Here is a 23,094-nt window from a genome sequence, read left to right as displayed (position 1 = left end):
AATAAAAAAACAAAACAAATATTGAAATATTTCTAATGGTAAAATAGAAAGAATATTTTTTCAATAATTGTTCCACTTTCTTGTATTTTTTAATATTAATAACAGCTTATCACGCGACACGATATTTGTGGCGTATTGTTTGTGTTTTAAAAGTTACCAGGTTAGATATGTTTAAATATAATTTCTCTAACGCAGCTTCAAGTTCCGTGCATCGAGCAAACAACAGCGAAATATGAGCTAAGATATTTGTTTGCCTGCTTTGTAAATAAGAATGAAGGTTAGAAAGCCATTGTACGACAGAATTGGGCACAATGTGGGTTAGAACCCTGGGTCTTCTTAATATTGGGGAGGCAAGCTAATCACGGCCGCAATCCGCCATATCTTTCCGAGGCACCGAGACGGTATATATTCGAAAAGGAGAGTTTTGGAGGCAATAATAGGTGTTGCCTCCACGTGGAACGCGGTAGGGCATTTTCGCAAACATGTTAAGCCCTCTTTGTGCTCTAAAGGTACTCTTATTGTTTGTCCCGTGACACGAACATGTATGCTTGTTTGTGTTTGTACTTCAAAAACACGGTTAATCAACCGTTCTACATAACTGAAATAAAGGCTAGAAAATCGCCTAACAACATTTAACATCACGCCGCATTGGAGAGATTGAAACGCTGGCAACTTGGCTGCGATAGCAATAAGAAAATGTGTTGAAAACATTTTACAAAATTTAAGAGACTGGCAAAACACCCGCTTAAGTATATTTTGAGAGTTACAAAGAAAAATCTATTCACATTTGCTTCTGTGCAACATGTGGTGTTTTAAACAGGATCGCATTATAGCTCGTTGCTCAAAGTCCGACATTTGAGAGTGTTCCGTCAACAATACCGATGTGTACGAAGTTTTCGAGAAATCGCCGCAACATGTATTTTTCATTTTAATTATAACTTACTCATCCCACGAGGTAGACGGGCTTAGAAAAATATACCGGGATCTAGGTCCGCAGACGAAGGTAACCCGAGCAGCCCCCTAACACCAAAGGGGGACCACAATTTTATGGAAATGTGACAAATCGCCACGTGACCAAACCAAATACGTGACGTAAGAGGTAAAATGGCAGCGCCCAAGCAGTTTGGGCCCCAGCTGCGTCGGAACTTGTCGCATGCATTGTTCGTTGTCCTTGGTCCGAGCAAGTTGATTTCAGACGCGCAAGCATTCATTTGAAGTCGGTCGAAAGCGATTTCAGAGTTGAGCGTGATCTCGCATGTAGGTATACCGCGGAAATACGGAGAAATAAAACTTTAGTGAGCCTTTCGCTGCCAATAGGCGGGGATGCTTCCACATAGGAGACAGAAGTGACCCTGCGTTGCACGGACTTAGGATTGATTCGGATATCGCAAGGATATATTTTAATGTGACGTTTTTGTATTCTCGTTGACTATCGGAATGTCCGAGGTCCGCAGTGAAGCATGTGCGATGTAGCTGGATACACAGTTTAGCTGCAGCAACTGCGTAATTCGTGCTCGGCAGTGTGCAGTCAGGCTCTATATTGAAGCTTGTAGTTCCCGTGTAGTTTTAGATGATGCTATGATGCTTTCTGAATTGTTCTGCAGTAGACGTTAAATTTTACTAAGAACAGATGGTGCAGTTCGATGCCGGGAAGGCGGTCCCACATTCGTTTCTTCGCCCGCGGTAGTGGTAGAAACAACAAAAAAGAGGACTTGCCACTAAAGCAATGCAGCTTTTTGACAGGTCAGGACAATTTCTTTCCAGTAAGGTTTTTTTACCACGTTATTTAACGGAACATTAAAGCAAATAACAACTCCCAATGCAGAATGTATGCTCCGCACCCTAGCTCACCCCATGCCAATTTTATGCAGATGTTGAAAATAATCGTAAGCAAGAAAATCCTGCTGAATGGTGTATTGGGAACTATGAAATAAATATTTCGGTCAACTTCGGGCAACAAAAAGAATAGTTGACCGAGCACGTAGAAGCTTTGTAGCACCTGAAGTAAAAGATTCCAGTGCAGAGGTAAAGCGCCCATCTTTGTTGGTTTTATATTGATGGGTGTCACAGAGGCACGCATTTGTGTAATGCACGTTAATGATCCAAAACAAACACCCCCCTCCCCCCCCCCCCACCACTACCAAAAGGGACACAATATGACGTTCCAATCTGAACTGATTTTCCATTGTCGAAGCATCTGTGAGCGGGCTCTGCGTATTTGGCGACTCGAATTGCGTCCACGCACAAGCTCCACATCCGAAGTTAAAATAGTCATGTGACACGTCACCTTTCATTCCATTTATCTCAACAATTTTAACACGAACCTGGTCGAAATTCAGGACTCGGTAAAAGTGCTAACCACTCAGCATGACTCAATGGAATCCCACCTCGACGAACTGGAGGATAGGTCGCGGCGTGACAACTTACTCTTTTATGGCATTCCCGACTCCCGCGAGTCGTGGAAGCAGTCTGAGGCACACGTGAAAAGAATTTTGACAAACGCACTCGATACCATTCCTGAAAATTCCATTGAATACGCCCATCGTCTGGGGCCACTCACGCCGAACAAATGCCGCCCCATCATAGTTAAGCTTTCTGGCTACAAAATAAAAGATAAGATCCTTTCGGCACGCGCTAAGCTGAGGGAAATGAACGTTACTGTTAGCGAAAATTTCTCGCCCGCCACGCGTATTGCTCGAAGAAAGCTTATCGAGTTTGCTAAAAACCTACCTCACTCACCAACATTCCAACTGCGCCACAATAAGCTCGTGATAAACAAAAAGCAATACGTGTATGACTTGGCAACCGAGGGCGTAGTCGAACTTGCCTCCCACCGTGCTCCTGATAACCCACAGCCGAGCACCTCAGCACACGAGGAGAGATAGGGAAACGCGAGGGGCAGTGGTCTTAACGTATCTGATGTATCGGTTCTTTTCTGTAACATTCGTAGCATAACTAATAAGCGCGATTCACTAAACTCAGCTATAGATACCTGCAATGCTCATATCTAGCATTAATTGAAACCTGGTTGCATCCTCATTTTCGCTATCACGAAATCTTCGAGTCAGCACATTGTTTCTCTGTCTATCGCTGCGACCGCACAACGTGTTGAGGCGGCGGCCTTCTTTTGCCCATTTCCAAGGAATTGCGTTCCCAGTGTAATCATACCCTAGCAAAAATAACGGTTTGAAATCAGTCCGGAAAGTGAAATCCGGACTAAGATCAAACCGGAGTCACACCGGAGAGGCGGCTTCCGGTTCGCACAAACCGTGAATTTTCAAACCTGGTTCAAAGTCAAATTGGAGGAATTCCGGAGAGGCGAATTGCGGTTCGCTCATACCGGGATTTTCCTAATTCCGTTCGAAGTCAAAGTGGAGGAATTCTGGACAGGCAAATTCCGGTTCGCTCTAACCGTGAATTTCCTAATCCGTTTCAAAGTCAAATTGGAGGAATTCCAGACAGTCAAATTCCGGTTCACACAAACCGTGATTTTCCTAATTGGTTCGAACAAACCGTGATTTTTGGAGTCCGGTTCAAAGTACAATTGAAGAAATTCCAGACACACAATATGCGGTTCGAACAAACCATTCCTTGTCAAATTCGGTTAAAAAACAAATTGGACAAAGTCTAGACTGAAAATATCCGCTTTGCACAAACCATACTTTGCCATATCTTGTTCGAAAAAAAAAAATCGGATCAGCCGTCTGATGCCGAAGACTTTCAAGCGTATGGTTGAAATATCAAATTGCAAACAATCCATCCCGATACCGTACGTACGGGCTGCTGCGTCGATCAAAGCTCAGACCGCAGAAGACAGCCAGCTGATATGCGGCGCCAAAAAGGCAACATCACGGCGATTTTTGTGCAAGTCATCGCCATCTGATTCCATCTAGCATTTTTACGCACTCTGGAATACTTGTTCATTATTATGCTTAAACTACGTTTTGTTATTTTTTAAATATTTTTTTAAATAATTGCTTGATAACTGTCAAATAACCTTTTTTATATAATTTTCTCCACATAAAAACAAACAAAAACAAGAACTAATTCGATGCCACAGCTAGATGTACACACAATCGGAAAGTGTCATTTCAGTATCTTTGACAGCTTTCCTGCGGTCTCCTTGTTTATGCCTGCATGCTGAACATTCTATTATGGTGCACATGCAGGCAATTTCAGGGGCTTTTATCAATATAAGTACGCAAAGCAAGGATTTAAACCGTAACCGAAACCGAAAACGATTTAGGAACGAAAATTTTCAGTAACCGTAACAGAAACAAAATTGTTATTTGACATTAAAAAAAAACAAAAAAAACGTAACCGTAAGCGTAACCGTAAAGTATTTACCGGTAACTGGTGTTAACCGATATTAGCCGAAAAATAAAAAAAATGAAAACTTTTTTTCTTAGGCATGACTTGGAGGACGGATCTTGAAATATTGTGGCAATTTGACAGAGTTACTTTCAGTGAGTGGTGCATCTGGTAATACAATTTCCGTTCAATCTAACTTTAGGATTAAGGATACTTGGTTGGAATCAGTAGTCGTGCTTATAATAAAAAAGTCTTTTTCTAAATCTATCACACCCCTACATCGCTACATGTGTCAGTACGTGTCGCCTTCAGTGTAATAACTAATAAGTTAGAATTCTCAGATGTCCATCCAATTCGGTTCTATCAAAACCACCAATGTTCCTGACATGCAGTAGCCAGTATGAAGAAACGAGGTAAATTGACTGTCATGCAGAGCTGGCGGAAAAGAAAACCTGCTATTCATTTAGTCTGAAACGTCGCTAGTGACGATTTTGAGACAACACAGAAAGAAAAAACCAATGTGACAGGTTTGACAATGGCGCTAAGTGTATGTTTCATATTAACCGTGATCCAGAATTTATCTGAGCAGAAGACAATCACAAAAATTAAAATTATTTTGTGATGTGAAAGCTAATATATCCTTTGATGGCCAGTATTTACATGGAAGTTCAGTGACTGGCCGGAATCGGCGCTTTGGTGTTCAAGCTGGCGAGCCCCGTCATGGAAGATCCGTTTACTGACCGGCATCGTTTTATTTTTTTCGCCTTTTTCACTATGAAGTCAAGTCATTGAGATTCTGACAAACTGTGGCAATTCATGGATAGCGAGTGGAAATGTTTGCGTTGATCAATCCTTCCTAAATGACTGCCGACGCTAGGGTATTTTATCCCAGCATGGCAAGGCTGACGTGTTTTATCGCGAAAACGCAAAAAAAAACAAAAAAACAATACGGTGAAGAAAGTTAGCTGCAGAGGATTTGAGAATATGACCGCCTACACCACGAAAAATAAATTTTACAACGCCGAACCTTACTTTTTTCAGGAAGCTAGTTTAATTCGATGTACTATACTTAAGGTCCGGTGGTATACGCAGGTGTTTGGCCCTGATAAAAAATAAAAACAGTATAACGGAGCCCAAAAATGAAAAAAAAACAAAACAAAAAAAACGTGGCATGATTGTGCACCCGCTTTGAGTTACAAAAACGATAATAAACATTACTTTCCAGAGACTAGAAAAGTAAGAGATGTGTTTATTGCTTATGACTCTACGAAATTCAGTGCGAAAATATGCTATTTCAGACGGGAATCAACTGCTTTCTGTGGCAGTTACGATTATCTAACAGAAATATTTCGAATGTTCCCATAGCCAAACGATATCTGTCGCTTTGATAACTTATGTTATACGACATACCGTTCCAGAGGAACGCGAATATAAAAACTTCTTTTTTTAACGCAAAAAAGCGAGAAACACCACTGCATTGTGGATGTTCACACTGCCGGCTTTGTGAATGTGACCCCTTGACGGCTACGAAAAATAATTGTTGCAACGTTAAACGATGCCATTTCTGAAAGCTAGTTTAATTATCCGTGCTGCACTTGAATCTCAGGAATAAAAACGTGTCTAGGCCTAATAAAAAAGTAAAACTGCGGAGCGCAACCTGTATAAATAAAACCTGGCGGCACGCAGGGGATAGCACTGATCTACCAGAACATAATAAATATTACTTTCCGGAAGTCAGAATATTAAGAGATGTGCTTAATACGTATATAGCGCGCTATGAGCTCAGCTAAATTACTGCCTTAAAATGACGGTATTTTTGATTCGACAGTGGGTGAAGATGGCCGCTTTCAGACAAACTTCGGCTGCATTACTGTGGCAGTTTTACCACTTACAAATTTTCCAATTTTGCTCGCAATATGCTCATTATTATTACATTTCTTTCTTCTTTGAGAGGACTTGTACTGTTTGCCTACGATTATGAATTATCCCGGCAAAACAAGAGGGCCACGGTTTGTGCTTTGCAACGATTCAAACTTAGGCTCGCACTTTTTGTTTTCACCTTCTCCGTGATTATTACCCTAAATAACGGTGCCGATGACTGCAAAAACATAGAAAATATTTAAAATAATAAAATCTAATACAGAAAGGTGAGAAAAAATATTTAAAAATATAAAAACTAATACAAGAAGGTGAGAAAAAATATTTTAAATAATAAAAACTAATACAAAAAGGCGAGAAAAAAAATATTAGAAATAATAAAAACTAACACAAGCAGGCGATAAAAAAAAATATTTAAAGTAATAAAAACTAATACAGAAGGTAAAAAAATATTTAAAATAATAAAATCTAATAAAAAAACAACATAAAAAAAGAGTGTTTCCGGGTTTCGAACCAACGTCCGAACGCTCTGCAAGTTAGCGCGTTACAAACTAGGCTAAAGTCGCCCGGTTATCGGAGCGTGTTTTCTGGAAGGATACATGTCTGCTGAATTCGTTTCGAACCGTTGTACACTTAGTTTCGTGTTTAATATTTTGCTACTTGTTCAGGACTTATTCATAATATTATGGCAATAATGACGTCTGCAATAATTTATTATTGCTGTGTCTTTTATGAGTTTTATAATGCGGTTTGCTTATCCTTTTATTTGAAACGTTTTGAAGATACGAAAGCATTCTCATCGAATCAACAGCCTATGTTTCGCACGGTTTGCCGGCCGTATCGGCCGTGTGCGTTTGAATGCCTACGTTCACGACCGGCTAACGATTGAATTTCCCGATTAGTCGTGATGCGTGGAGTTTGCCTTAGTTTCAAACGTGTCCGAAAAAGACGGAAGCGACTGTGAGAAGTGGAACTTCGTCATATCGGCTCAACAGCCAAGATGATGACACGGGAACCGAAGTAAGTTTGTTTCTCTGTTCGTTAGGGCTAGCTTATTTCCTGCGTTCAGAAAGCTTGTTATTGTCTGTAGATCGCTTGCTTTTACCAGTATTTTTAATTGTGCGCGAATGGTGTTATGCGAGGCTGTTTTTCTTCTTTTTTCCCCGATGCAGAGACTGTACTCGCTCAAGGTTCATCAGTAGCGGCGGAACTCTTTGGGAGACGGGGGGTGCGGGGGTGAGGGTCAAAGCGGATGGGGGAGGATTGCCTCCCCAAAGGCCTCCCTCTGCCGTATTGTTTACTGGTAAACTAGAATGTCTGGAAGCGCGCGGTGCGGTGCCCCTCCATCGCCGACGCCATTGCATGCGGAGAGCTGGACCCGACAAAAAGCAGCGATTGATTGATCGAGCAAGCCCGTAGCTTCCACCGCCCAGTCGTCTCCAAACGATTTCATTTTCGCGATTCGTAATCAGAAACGAATTGCCAAAAATTGGTGCCGCAATGAATTCACCCCATGGTTATGAATGCATAGCATACCACTTCCGATCGCAAAAATTTGTGCCGGCGAAATAATTTTTGACGCCGGCACTTATTCCTCGCGAAATGTCGAGCTCTAAATATCATTTGCTGTACACGTGTTTTGTATGATCCAACGCACGTGCAACGAATTTCACAGCTCCAGAAACACTTAGGCTGCTTTAAATGGTGAAGCATTTATTTATTTCCTACTGCTGTTTTTTAGAGGCTATCAAGTATTAATTACAAGCTTCTAGAGAAATTTACAAGCATGTCCTGAATTAAGGTAGTGTCTCGCCAGTGTTTGGTATCTATATTTTTTTCAGTGTAAGTATATAGTGTTAGACATACCTCACCAAACCCCTGTTTTTTCGTTTTGTATTGCCTTTAGCGAATGATACAAGTTGTGATTGTTTTTAGTTGTTGCATGATTGTAGTAAGGTGGTGAGCTGGTACTAATGAAACATCTTGAAAAATAGTTCGCAAAAAAATCAAGGAGACAGGGAAAGTAACACATAGACCTCATGCAAGCGCAAAACGAACTCGCATAAATCAGAGAAGGGAGAAATATAAATGCGGAAGGGCTCGAGCACAGGCCCAAGTGGAACGCGCTGATTTGCCTGTTAGCAAGAGCCGATTAAAAAAACAAACAAACAAACATAATTTTTATGTTAGTGAAGGTAACAGATAGATGGCTAGTACATAAAGAGAGCTCAATCTCTCTCTAAAATCTACGATTGATTATCACATACCTATGCACTGTTTACACTACTCGTGTATGTCATTCTTAGGAAAAACGTCAATAATTAGCAGATACTATAAAAACATAGAAGATAATTATTTTAGGCCTTTCTTACTCGTAGTATGGGGCAACCAATGGTGTCCGCACATCCGTCGGTTACCTGAGCTCCCGAGGAAATTGTTTTTACAGTAATATGCATATGGGTGAATTAGCACGGCCCACTTGGACCTGTTCGAACTTTTGTTAAAGCTCCTAACGCATTCTTTTTTTTTTCTTTTCTAATGTATGCGTGTTGGGAGTCTGCACTCGTATGTAGTGTACGTATTCCTAGCCTTTAGTCCTTGTTTTTTTGGGTACTATTTTTCAAGATGTTCAATCAGAATGAACTCACCACTTTACTACATGGAAAGGCTGTTGCTAGTTCTAGAGTGTCTGTAAAACAATCTACCTGACATCTTTGCCTCACATCCCGGTTCCTGAAGCTCACATTCTCCGAGTACAGCCTTTCTGATTTCTCTCATCCTCTTATTTTCTTTTGTGTACAATCAATCGAGTTGCGAATGTACACCAGTCTGCGTCCTACGTGTTCCTGTATTTTTGTCCTTGTATTTTTGTGCACTTTTACAAGTTGGTCCATGATATTTTGTATCATATATTCTAATCTGTGTTTTCATCTTTGTACTTACTGCAGCCTTTCCCAATTACATGTTGGCATTCACTTTCGCCATCCTGATGTGAGTGACCGGAGACGACACAAAATGTCAGTCTCCCCTGCTGAAGTCCTGGCTTCATGAAAGACTGCCAATGCTGTTCATGGTAAGGTTAGCAATATAATAGCAACTTATTGCTGCTAGGATTGTTTTTGACACAGACTGCATTTATGGGCTGGCCTTTAGCAATTCTGTTGCCACTCACGTGGAATGAAAGCCTTGAGGGAAACTGCGCATTTCATTCGTAAGCGGAATGCTGAGTTTACTACAGAAGTGCATTGCGTTGCCTTGCTTTGGGGGTTGGTGGCCGACTGGGCAAGCGCACACCATTTGGAGCACGTGGTGCGAAAGCTTGCGCTGCAGAACCCTGGGATCCTGGGTTCAGTCTGAACCCCTGCCCATTTCGATCTAGAAAGCATCGTACTGGCATGCGTATCACTACTGCGTGGTGCAGGTTGTAGATTCCAGGCTAGCAGTCATACTGCACTGGCTAAATTGCTCACCTACAGCGAGCAACTCATCGCAACTTTGAAATGGCTCACCAACTACATGCTGTAAAAATATCCACAGAACCCTAACAGAAGTGCGTCACTAATTGCATCCAGTATAGCTGTGTGTTGTATCTGTATTTTGTATTTGTTTATTTAGTGTTCCCAATAATGGCTGAAGCCTTCCCATTGGTGCGCTTGTTAGTAGCAACACACAAAAGCAAACAAACGGCAAGAGTGGTGAACACCACCACTTTTACCGCTCGCCGCCGCGCCCATTGGTTTTCGGAGAAGTCTGCAGTGTTAGTACTTGTGGTATTTGGTCATATATCGCACATGGACACAACCAGGGCACTGTACCTACAACTCAACACTTGCAAGACTTGCGTGAATACACCCTGAAGGTGCTCGCACTTTCAGAGCCATTTTAATGTTGCAGAAATGATAGAATGGATGGTTGGGCGAGTTGATGAACCATATTCTATGGTGACAGCGCAGAAAAACATTCGCACACCAGATACTCAGGAAGACAAGCACACGCGCTGAACTTACAACTCTCGTGTGTTCGACTACTTCGTTCTTCTTTTCAACGCCTAGATTGAATTTTCAGAGTGTGATAAGGAGAATAGCTCAATATACAAGGAAAGAAGCAAAGAGCAGAAAAAAAAAGAAACGGAGGAAAAACAAAAACAGGAAGCTCTTACAAGTCATCCCTCTCCCTCACTACTATCCTTAAGATAGAAATTGGAGCTTTTTGGTCAACAACACAATAGAAGGACTACTTACACCCTTGTTCTTCAGATGCTCTATTCCTTGCGCTTCCATTATTTCTCTTGGCAATGGGTCTCGACTCTTAACTATTACGGAACAATTTTCAAAATGTGCTACACAACCACACTCCGAACAGTGGGTTCCCAAATGTCCAGCGGCGACTCGGTGGGTGTTATAAAAATGCTTTTTTAAACGATCATCTGAACACCTGCCAGTCTGGTCTACATAAGTAGTGTGGTAAGACGTATGTAGGCCAGACTGGCAGGTGTTTGAATGATCGTTTAAGGGAACATTTTTATAATAACCACCGAGTCATCGCTGAGCATTTCGGAGTCTGCTGTCAAGATTGTGGTTGCATAGCACATTTTGAAAATTGTTCCATAATAGATATGATTTCAGACCAGTAGACAAGAGAAATAATGAAAGCGCAAAGAATAGAGCATCTGAAGGACAAGTGTGTAAGTAGTCCTTCTATAGCGTTGTCGATTAGAGAGCTTCAATTTCTGTCTAAACAATAGCGGTAGAGAGAACGATGATGTGTAAGGGTTTTCTTTCTTCTTTTGTCTTGTCTTTCGCTTTTTTCCTTGTATTTTGTGATATTTCTTCTGCTTATCACGTTCTGGAAAGTCTATATAGACGTTGAAGAGAAGAATGAAGTAGTCGAATACACAAGAGCTATAAGTTTAGCGAGTGTGCTTGTCTTTCTGAGTATCTGTTGTGTGATTGTTTCCCTGCACTGTCACCGTAGAATATACAAAAATGAATAATGCCACTGGCATGTTTGTCATGCCAAAGCCTGTCACACTTGTTCCGAACTTATCTCCACGAGATCACAATACCATCGTTTCTGTTGTAGTGACACTGCAGACTCTATACTTGTTTTGCTTCAGTCTTTGTAAGGGGGACGCTGTAGTCCGATTCTACACATCTATGATGTACTAGACAGCACCATATTTGCAGAGCTAGTCCTCGGTTTTTGTAGTCCCATCGAAATATATTTCAGCTTTTAAGTTATTTGTTATTTGGCATGTAGATTTACGAGCTTATCTAGATTGAAAGCAGCAAATATTTTGCCAGCACTCATGGTACGCGTTTGAAGTATATTGCGTTAACATAATTGACCCAAGCTCTGATTTTTATTTGTCAGTGCCTCTAGCGAATTGTGCATGCTAGGATTGCTTTTGTTTGTTTGTTTCACATAATCTACGGCACAATTTTCACCTTTCTACTCAGTGCAGCCCTCGCCGAACAGAAGCTAGCATCGACCAGGCCGAGGTTCGGTCCATGGCAGTGTGCAAAAGTTGTTGATGGGTGAGCTGCCTTATATATACAGCTGTGTAAGAGCAGCTTGTCTTTGGTGACAATTTGAAATGCATTTTTATGTTCTAGGAAGTGAAATTCGCATGGGCATACTTGCAATGTGAAACCTTACCAAGCCTGTTCTGAACTTTCATCCTTTTGAGATTTCAATACAGCCGTTTGTGCTGCACACGCACTGGCTACTTCGGCCAGACAGAGACTTGATCCATATGAAGGTAAACAGGCGAGCATCAACGGCTCAGTTCCGTGTGTGGTGACGTTCTCTCCTTATCCGACGACTTACCACACTTGGTTCGCCAGGCATTTAAAAAGGAGAGCAAGTCAGCTGCTGGATGATGCTCCCAGTACTGAGCAGTCGACGATTGCTTGGTCACCTTTGTATAGATCACGACTGTACTTCAAGCTCGGCAAGTGTGACACTTATCTGATTCAGCCTAGCAGTGGTGTGCTGACCGGTATGTCTAGAGCTAGTTGACTTGTGTATAGACAGTGGCTGTGCGGTATAAAACAGACCCAATTGGGAACTTTAATGCAATCTTTTGTACTCCCATTGATGTTATGATTATGATTACACAACTTTTTATGGTGTAAAAAAAAAACGGGATGTAATCGTTTTTTGAGACTGCGTGTGCGATCTCCAAGCTTGTGTTTGTACGTTCTGTGCAGTGAAATGCCTTGTATAAGCAAAATTAGAGAATCCTTGAGCTATATGCTGCAAGGAGTGAAAACAGCAGTCCGCGCGCATTCTCCCCTCTTCTGTACACTGTGCAAATGCAGACGGACGCGCACTTTGGATGCTTTGCACTTAAAGGCCCCACATAAAGCACACTGCTTAATACGCATCAATTATTGTGAAGTGTTCGCGGATTTGGCTTTTAAATGTCATACACATAGGAAGCACAATGGTGATGTAAAGTATGCCGAAATCGCAATGGTGCACTTTAAAGTTTTACAGGGTATGTTCTCCAAAATGCGGGCCAAATTGTTTGTGTCAAAACTTTACATCGCCCAAAAAAAGGTCTTGTGTTGTCCTAGGCCAGGGGCCTATTTAGAAAAATGATTACAAAACAATGTAGCTAATACTGTGTATATCTGCTGATTATTGTTTTTTTTCTTCCAATTACAGCATACACGGAGGGTATCTCCAAGGAGAAGGGGTGGGATTATGTAGAGAAGCTAGTGCTCCTCTCTATGGGTACAAAGCTGTCCGAAATAAAGTCAGAATGGAAAAAGCACCACCAAGTTCTGCCTGGTCCTGAGCAGCCACAATAATGAACACAGAATTCAGAAAAATAGTAATATGAAGGACCTAGGCAGGCAGCCACACGTTTTGAGTTCGCAATGACATTTGATTATGATCACAAATATTCCTGCTTTGCTCAAAGTCGCATAGTTTACACACCATATTGGTTATGGTTAGCGCAGCAGGAATATTTTTTTTATCAGACTTAAACATCATTGTTAATTGAACAAATGTGGCTTTCTGTGTAAGTCCTTTGTGTTTTTACTCTTTTTATTTGTGTGTTCGTTATTTCATTTTTTTCTTATGATTTAGTCCGGGTTTCTGTTACTTATGTGTTCATTATTTGTTCATTTTTTCTTTTATTAAATTTTAGTTAGAAATATGATGCCCTGGTCATTTTCCCGACCGGGAAACGGTGGTGACCTCGTCGTGTTCAAGGAGCAGTAATGAACTCTTTGCTTCCGGCGAGCAATGGTGTCTGTGCGTGTGTGTTGGTCACAAGGAATGATTTCGGGACTGAACGGAAAAACAAGGCCAGCGAGGAGCGACTGGGGGACTTTGAACATCGCACGGTGCAAGGAAGGGCTTCAACGACGAGGCTAGCAAGCAAGCCCTTGTCAAAACTGCTGTGCTCGACCGGAGAGTTGAATCAGAACTTTACCCTGTGAGTAAGGCTCAACGACTTTGGAACTTTCGTATAGTTTACAGCTTAATTGTCGCCTTCCTTTTGTTTTATTTTAATAGGAGTCTGTGTGCTATTACGTTTTTAGTTTATTTTAATGGTTGTTCGTGTGATATTACTATTATTTTTTCTTGAACGGCGGAAGTGCTTGTTTGGAAGTTTGGCGCTTTTATGTATAAAACTTTTTTTGCAAACCATAATATCTGTCCGCTCCCTCGACAACCAATCCCGCTAAAGGGCTGTGACTTTCAGACGTCGAATGATATGTTACAATGTTTGCTAACTAGTGATCGCCTGCATTTTATTTTTTTAGCATACATATTTGTCGGAATTACAAATTTCGAACCAGGCCACTAAAGATTGGTCAGTGGCCTATTCTGCCGATGTATCTACGTAAACACACGTTTGGCAGTGTGGGATAGCAGTAAACTGTATATTTTGTGGGAATTCATAGAAATGCATTATATGATCCCATGTCTGGACCTGAAAGTATGGTACCTGCCCCATAACAATAATTTTAATGTGATGCTAGAAGGAGCATCACATGAAAATTGCTTTATATGAGGTGTGTACCCAATTTGCCAAGCCCAAACACGGGATCATATAAAGCAGTCTATCTATGGTATATAAGGAATTGGGCAGATATGGCTATATCTATCCATATACGGCCTAATTATGCATATGTGGTCATATCTGCCCCATTCCTTATGTATCCATATCTGTATTTTCATTATAAGTCTAGATATGACATTTTTGTAAGGGATGGCTTGTAGCATCAGCTGCAGTACATCGGAAGGTGAAACAGTAGGTGTGTCACTCTATTAAACTACTTCTATTATATTCAGGTGTTGCCTGAAACGGTTTAATATATGGTTAGACCCACTCCGGTGAAGCTCTACGGATTGGCCAGATACGGTTCAGCTTCCGGTTCGACCAATTACGGTTGGGTTTCCGGAATGGGTATTTCCGGTTCATTTACGGTTTCTAGAAATCCGGTTTGCTTAGGGGCCCATATGACGGATGAAAATTCCGGATTCATTCCGGTTTATTTTTAAACCGTTTTTTTGGTAGGGTATCCCCAGCAACTTGGAAATGGTATGGGCTATTATTGAAATGAATCGGCAAAGAGTTACTGTTGATGCTTGCTATCGTTCCCCTAATTATTCTTGCACCTTCGTAAACGAGCTACATGATGTAATTAAGCTAGTTGTGTCTCGTCATCCTACATTGCCTTTATTTTTACTGGGCGATTTTAATATTCCTAATATTTCATGGGACAGCGAATCGCCGTGTATGCAACCTTTTTCCACTCTAGCAGATGAATTTCTAAATCTATGTTCTCTGTTTTCATTCACGCAACTTGTCAAGCAACCCACAAGAATAACCGAATCAGTCGCGAATACAATAGACCTTGCACTAACATCTTGCCCTGATCTCATCTTAGAAATTGCTTACTTACGTGGCTTATGTGATCATACCCTTTTTTCATTTCATGTCAACCTGCAGCGCGTTAAGACTAAAAGAAAAATGAAAACTATTCGTAATTACCAAAAGGCAAATTTTGATGCTATTAATAGTGATCTATCCGTCTTCCTCGAAACATTTCTGAAGGACTTCGAAATTCGCAGCGTGCAATCCAACTGGGATATCTTCGTGGCCAAGATCAACGACTTAACTAATAAGTACATTCCTACCCGCACTATCATATCTAACAGTAATGCTCCCTGGTATAACCCCCACATCAGACGTCTATCTAACAGAAAAAAGCGATTGTACAGATCGGCCAATTTATCATCAGAGGATGCTCGCTGGGCCGTATACAAACTGGCTTCTGATGAATACGTGGCGGCCATTAAAACAGCCAGAGAAGAATACCATAAGGCTACTTTACCATCCATGCTTGTAACCGACATTAAAAAATTTTGGCGCGTGATAAATCCTGCTGATGATGATAATATTTCATTAGTTGACAGTTCAGGGAATCTCAATCCCCCTCATCAATGTCCATTTATCTTCAATGAAATTTTTACGCGTAATTTTTCTGTAACTTCCAACATCCCACTACCAACTACCAATTCTTACGACTACCCTGCTATGTTCCCGATAATCATAGATCATTTAGGTGTCGAAAGCATAATTAGATCACATAAACTTTCCTTCGCTCCTGGTTGTGACCTCATCAGCCCCGAATTTTTAAAATGTACGAGCGTTTATTGTTCAGTTATCCTGTCAAAAATGTTTCAACAGACCATCGATAATGGTTGTCTTCCAGCTGAGTGGACGGTCGGGAAGGTGATTCCACTTCATAAATCAGGTAACAAGCATTCTCCACTTAATTACCGACCAATATCACTAACCAGCATCCCATGTAAAATTTTCGAACATATACTACCTTCGAACCTCCCCAACTTCCTTCAATCTAATTCGTTTTTCACTTCGTCACAACATGGCTTTCGAAAAACCTACTCATGTGAAACACAATTGGTATCAGTCCTTCATAAAATAAATGTCATTCTTCACCATTCCTCATTAGCCGATTCCATCTTTTTAGACTTTTCAAAAGCCTTTGATAAGGTATGCCATAAGCTATTACTCTATAAATTGCACCAACTTAACCTTGACCAAAAACTTCTTTTCTGGCTTGAATGGTTTCTGGTTAACCGCTCGCAGTTCATTGTAGCTAATAATCACCCCCCTCAGCCGAGTGGCGTTCACTCCGGTGTGCCACAAGGCTCTGTGCTCGGAGTTCTTTCTTTTCTTATATACATTAATAATCTACCCTCTTGTGTCTCTTCCCATATTCATTTGTTTCCCGATGATTGTGTTGTATTTAGGGAAATAACTTGTGAAAATGACATTAACACGCTCCAGTCTGATCTTAACGCTATTCCTGGTTGATGCAAAAAGTGGTGCATGCAATTTAACATTAACAAATGTAAATTTATGCGGGTGTCCAGGAAAAATCATAATATACCTGTTTACCATCTTCATAACTTGCCCCTAGAAGCTGTGACTAGTTTTAAATATCTTGTTATTCACATCACATCAAATCTCACTTGGACAATTCATATAACATATATAATTTATAACGCTAATCGTATGTTGGAATATATTCGACGTAATTTTGCAAAAGTTTCCTCATCTCTAAAACTTTTACCTTACAAAACACTAATTCGTCCAAAACTCGAATATGCCTTTTCGGCCTGAGACCCTTGTCATGAAACTCTAATTCACTCACTCGAAATGGTTCAGAATAACTCTGTTCGCTTTATCTTGTTCAACTATAACAGAAATGCGAGCATAACCACAATAAAATTCAGCCTTAACTTACCGTCTTTGTCATTTCGTCGTAAAAACTTTCGTCTTTGCCTTTTTCACAAGTTGTTTTATCACCCCCATCTCCACGCCGAACTTATATTACCTCCCCAATACGTTTCATCTCGATTAGATTACGTCCATAAGGTCGGTGTCCCATCGTGCAGGACTAATGCTTTTTTTCAGTCATTTCTCCCACGCACACCAGAAGAGTGGAATCGCCTTCCCGTACCAACAGCTTCAATCGAAGACCTCCACCTGTTCAAGAACGCCTTAACTAATATTGTATGAATAGACGCAATTTTTTTCTATTTCTAGTAACTGCCTTCTTTTACTTCAACATCATTTTTGTAACCACTCCCCTCTTCAATGCCAAAGGCCCTGAGGGTACATGTAATAAATAAATAAATAAATATCGCGCGACCGATCTGAAATCTAGTCTGCCTTGAGTATCTTTTTATATCTGGAAATAGCACGGATACGGCTCAACTGCTGTTAATTATTTGAGATATAATGATTTATTTTGACAATTTTAAGTTAATATAAACGTAATACTTCTTGCTAAGATAAAACATGCGTCACGCTGTGAAGCCATAAACGTAACCACCGGCCGCCGTTGACTTGGCGCAACCGTCCGGATTCCCAGGATTAGCAACAAAAGAAAGCAGCAACCACGCCCTCATTACGGGCACCAACAACGAAAACTGAGCTGAGCGGGAGGTAACCGCGACACAATCTTCGACCCTGTGCTCATTCTATTGAAAAAATAATCACTTGGCGCCTACATGAAAGTAAACGGGTTTATACCGGTGACAGTTTAGACCAACCGGTCACCAGTTTGTCGAAGGAATCGCCCATATAGCTCAAAGGAGTAACCCGTATGAGCCATAAGCGTCACCAATTTGGGCAAAGAGGTAATTCCTTTGGCGAACCCTTCTGGGCTAATGGGCCACTCGTCTGGGCAAAGTTGTCGCGCGTTTGCTCATGCCGGTGACCATGTTGCACAAACGGGTGACTGGTGACCGTTTCAACTGTACCAGTTTAATCAAACCGCTCTCCGGAGCCCGTTTGATACTGAACGTACAGATTGGCCGCATGGGCACACCTGTTTCAGCCGTTGCAGCCTATGTTTTCAGAAGCCCTGGAGCGCCGGTTCCTTGATTTTAAATCGTCCGCGTAATGCATGTAATTATATTTATACTTCAATTACGCTGATGTTCGATTACACTGCAACTCCAATGAGAGAGATATTTTTCTCTTTTTTTTTACTTTAAAACTTTGGCGTTCTTTGTTGTCTCAATTCACTCATTCAGCTCAAGTCTCTCTTGCAGAAGACGCGACCGTTTGAAAGAATATACTTCTTGACTCCGTTTTACCTCAATTCAAGACGCAGCGAAGGTAGCGCGCGAGCGCGTGACTGCAAGAATATCGAGCATTGCGAGAGGACGCCCGCCGTTGCAGCAGTTAAACTACAAGCTCGCGCTGAGTGCTTTCTTCGCTCGGGAGCAAGCCGAGCTTTTGTCCGGCCCCGTTTCCAGTGTTCGAGCGAGCTGAAATGAGCGCGATTCGCCTGCTTTCCGAGGCTGCAAACACATCGTGCTCGAAAGTCCCGGTGTCCTGCGCCTTGACCGCGCCCCCTCCCTTTTCTCTGGGCACCTCTGTCACGTGACTCGACAGGAAAACAGGGCACCAGCCGCGCGCAACTGTTGCGCATGCTAACACTACACGTTGATAAGCATAGCGTCCGAGATCCGGAAGCGCGCGCGCTAGCAGCCGCTTTTTAGAGCGCAGCTCTTAAGGTCCACACGCACATTCGCGTTTAAACGCGTTTGAGTGCGTTGCGGAGTCCTTGCGGCCAGGAGCGGTCGCTTGCGGTGCGATGAGCGCCTTCCCGCAACGCTCCGTAGCGCGACGCAAGCGAGTAGAGACTCGCTCAGCTTTCCGAAGTGTTGCGGTGCGTTCGACCAATCAGAAGCCGAGAGAGGATAGGAGGGTGACGTGTCCGCTCGCGCCACTCGGCCGACTCGGCGAGGCGTATCCGGTTTCCCATTGGCAGAATTGCTTTTTTGTTTTGGGGAGAGGTGGGAAGTGTATTTTCCAAGGCTGCGGTGGTTCAAGCTTGACAAAACGTCGGGGAAGCCGGAGGGATTGTACCAAGATTGAACGCTTCGACACTATCACTGTGCGTCGCCATGTTGCCTTGGATTTCGCTTACTATTATTGAGCCGCTAGCGACGATAGCGCGTTCTTATTGGCTCTTGACTGCGTGTCAGCGCAACCGTGCGTGCAAGTTTGGAGCAAGCGCTCTTCACAACGCAACGCGTCCGCTTGCCGCTACGGAACGCACCGCGCTCAAACGCGAATGTGCGTAGGGGCCCGTTTCCGGCTTGAGCGGCGTCGGCGTCGCCGTCGGTGTAAACGCGCGGTGCATTATGGGAAGCATGACGTTACTGATGACGTCATCACTGAAGTCAGTGATGACGGCATCCACATCGTCATCGTCACTGATGACGTCATCGGCATCCGCATCGTCATAGTCACTGATGACGTCACTGATGACGTCATCGGCATCCGCATCATCGTCGTCGTCACTGATGACGTCATCAGGGACATCACTGATGACGTCATCGGCACCGTCACTGATGATGTCATCAGTGATGTCACTGATGACGTCATCGGCATTCGCATCATCATCGTCACTAATGACGATGACGTCATCAGTAACGCCCCTGCTGACGTCACTGATGACGTCATCGTCACCTGACCTCTAGGGGTCACGTGACCCTAATAAGGTCACGTGACCCCGGTGATGTGAAATGACCCCTGTGAGGTCACGTGACCCTCGTGAGGCGACGGCGACGCCCAAGGAGGATAGAAGCGTAGGGGAGGGCATGATGGCAGCCGTGTAGCCTCCACAAGCCATGCTCACCTCTTTCTCATTTTCCTCCTTACTCTCCTCACTTACAACGCCAGCGTGACCACATCACGTGACCGTAGCTAGCCTTCGTCTAGCTATGGGGTACTAGAATACACCACAGGCTAGCCTTCGATCTATTAAAACCTACCGGACGGAGCGCGCGCAAGTCTGCAAGGAGTCCTTCTACAATCAACCATCCATCTCACACGTGACATGTCACGAGCACCAATAGCCAGAGAGATCTATGGTCCCGTTGGCCACAACATCGTTTAAACTTTTTATGACTAGGCTTCACCAATATTGCAACGTTTCCTCTCCTAGTACTTCTAACCTCCTTGGCGACGCCGCTCGGAGGGAAGAGTAGCAGACAGGATGAGGACGTGAGGAGGAGGGGTATAACCTTCCCCTCCGTACCCTGCTCTCCTCCTCCTCAAGAGCCGCGCTCTAATTCGACGTCACAGGGAGTTGTAAACGGTTTTCGGTTTTTTCTTTGTCTGCTTGTTGTCCGTAGCAGTTCTAACCTCGTTCGTCCGACCTGCTTCGACCTGCCGCCTTGCTCTGCAGTCTTATTAGGATGTCTCTCCACAATGTATTGGATGCGCACCAAAGCTATCAGTGTTCAAAAGTCCTACGCGTATATCGGCAACAAGTGATTCTTCAAAGATGTCAGGAATTCTTAAGATTTGGCTAGGTCAGGCAAGTGACAGCTTGTGCGCCGCACTGTGTTGAAACTTCAAGGAGCCCTTCCTTCTCGTTTTTGTGTTTGTGCGGTTGTCCTGGTTTGACCGTGTCGACATATATCTTGGATTACATCTTTTAAGTCCGCTACTATTATGGTAAGTGCACTGCAACCTACTTGTGGGCAATGATTTACCGTTCTTTTACGCGTACACTTCCAGAGTATCTATAGAATTATGCAGCGTCTATTTTCGCGGCAGTCGGGAGAATGGACGCAATATAAAACTAATTTCAAATATTTACAGGTCCCGACTAGTTGTGGCGTACAAGAAGTCTACGCAGTTTAAAAATAAAGTTTTTGAGGAATTATGTAACTTAGTCCATTTCCTTTCCTCATATCAACTCCGCCCTAGAGAAAAATGGTTTGTTTCATCATCACATACATTGTACTATAACCACACGCTGAATTCCCAATTAAGAACTATATTAAATGAACTTTTTTTTAAAGGTGTTGACATTTATGCAATGACGCTGGCAGAGATACGAGCATTGTTTTAGGTTTTTTTCTTTGTTACGGCTAAGGCATTCAAATCACTGTACCATTGTATACTACAATGAATGTATTAATTTCATCTTCTTTTCTTGCTTTTCTTTGATCTGTGGTCTAGCATTTAAAATAGTGTCCTTTCTCTCAATGTAGCTATTTTGTTCGTTTTTGAAATTGCTTGGGAATCGCCTGCTGTAAAGGAGGCCAGGACTCCCGTCAAGCTGTTGCAGCAGCTTTTTTGTCTTAGTCCCCCGTTTCAGTTATGAAAGAAAATAAATATTTTATCATTTTATTATTATAATTTCCTCGAAATTCAACTATTATAGTCTCTAATAACCTCGGTTCTTGTTTGTCTTACAATCTTCTCAAATGTATAAAGGCCAGGGTCTTAAACCGTAACGGAACCGAAACCGAAAACCGGTTAGGAACGAAATTTCCTAAACGGTTTTCGGTTTAGTCCTCCTGGCCGTATAACTCAGCTGCACCGAATACAAAAGCGTAGATTTCACGGCTTTCTTTTAGAGATATTGGTGAAGTCTAAAAACATTCTATATAATAACCATATACGCATCACGACCTTGAAATAGAAAACGTTACGCTTATCCAAAACCAGGTAAAGAAGTTATCATACCAATACCGTACACAATCCTAAGTAGACTGTTAAATCATCATCGGTCTTGAAAGCCTCTCTGTACTCTTTGTCAACCAAAATCTTAAGTTCTGCATACAAAATGCTTCCATCGGTTTTTAATCCTGGTGCAGCTGTAAATAGAAGAAACAAAATTTTAAGAAAGTATTGATTTTGATTTGAATAAACAAGTTTATCTAGCTACAAGATGGTTTAAGAGTTATTCTTAACATTTGTCAGGTTTTAACGATTCGCATTATGCATGGTACGTTTATGTGATCATACAACTGAGATTTTATATTATCAAGTAGCAATATAGGCGGCCTTGGGAAGCAGCAACAGCAACTTATTGAACTTTTACATAATAAACACCAATATTATGTCTAATGCTTATACGAAAAAAAAACAATGATTTGTAGCATATATTAAAAATGAATGATGTATGGAACATTGTGTTCACAAAACGATCGCGCAGTTTTGTATAAAAACTCTGAAGAGTAGTGCCGATAAGCGAAGAACAATATAATGTTTAATAAAAGTTATCACCCTTCTCCAAACCATCACCACTCACTAGAGAGCACTCCAGAGTGACTGTAGTAGTAGGTCATAGAGCCTAAAAGGTAGACATAGAAAATATTCTGGTGGCACAGACGTGCAGCATTGGTCTCCGGAACAAGGGGTCGTGTGTTTGAATCTGTGTGCATCGTGAGTATACAGCGTGCCTCGAAAATATATATATGCAAAGTTTATGACTAATATCTTTAAACCAAAAGAAGTAGAAAGGTGAGGGTTTTAGTAGTACGTTAAATAATACATAAAGGTTTGTTGAAGATGCCTAACATGGTGTTGTCTCCATTTGCAGGATGCGGACGTTTTTCGTTTTTTTTTTTTTTTGTGCGGACATGCTGAGTCGGGCCTGGGCGGAAGTAGAATATCGATATCATTTCCTGCGTGCTACTACAAGAGCACACCTTGAACTGTGTTAAGTGTATACAATATATATTTGAATGTTCCTTAATATTTTCTGGAATCCATACTGTCCTATCGTTTTGTTTACAATATATTAGTACCTAAATGTTTAAATACATTTTTGAACAGGCTGCATATAAATTTATTTCTTAATGAGATCTTGAGAATGTTTCCTTTATGCTGTCGTAGAAACAAAAGGTATGCGCATGGCAAGAAAAGGATATGCCCGGACATGTGCAATGGACAAATTTTTGAGACTGGGATGTTAGTCATGAAGTATTCGATGCTTTAATAACACATTCCGGAATCCCGAATGGATATGTGAGTGCCTGATTGATTGCCAACGTGATGCCGTGACACAATTGAGAGGTGCACTCGCT

General features: G+C 42.0%; 1 protein-coding gene across 1 annotated transcript in view; it reads right to left on the bottom strand.

Moving 5' to 3' along the window:
* LOC120836117 overlaps nt 1–23,094 on the bottom strand; it is a 90,640-nt gene that overhangs the window by 60,870 nt on the left and 6,676 nt on the right. The window contains exon 3 of the mRNA XM_040210514.1: nt 21,749–21,879. Coding sequence (XP_040066448.1) covers nt 21,749–21,879 — 131 coding nt within the window. The remainder of the gene's footprint in view (nt 1–21,748; nt 21,880–23,094) is intronic.

This window comes from Ixodes scapularis, unplaced genomic scaffold (genome assembly GCF_016920785.2).
Source record: "Ixodes scapularis isolate PalLabHiFi unplaced genomic scaffold, ASM1692078v2 PGA_scaffold6__148_contigs__length_123643588, whole genome shotgun sequence".
Taxonomy (NCBI): Eukaryota; Metazoa; Arthropoda; class Arachnida; order Ixodida; family Ixodidae; genus Ixodes; species Ixodes scapularis.
This window is presented reverse-complemented; position numbering and strand designations above follow the sequence as displayed.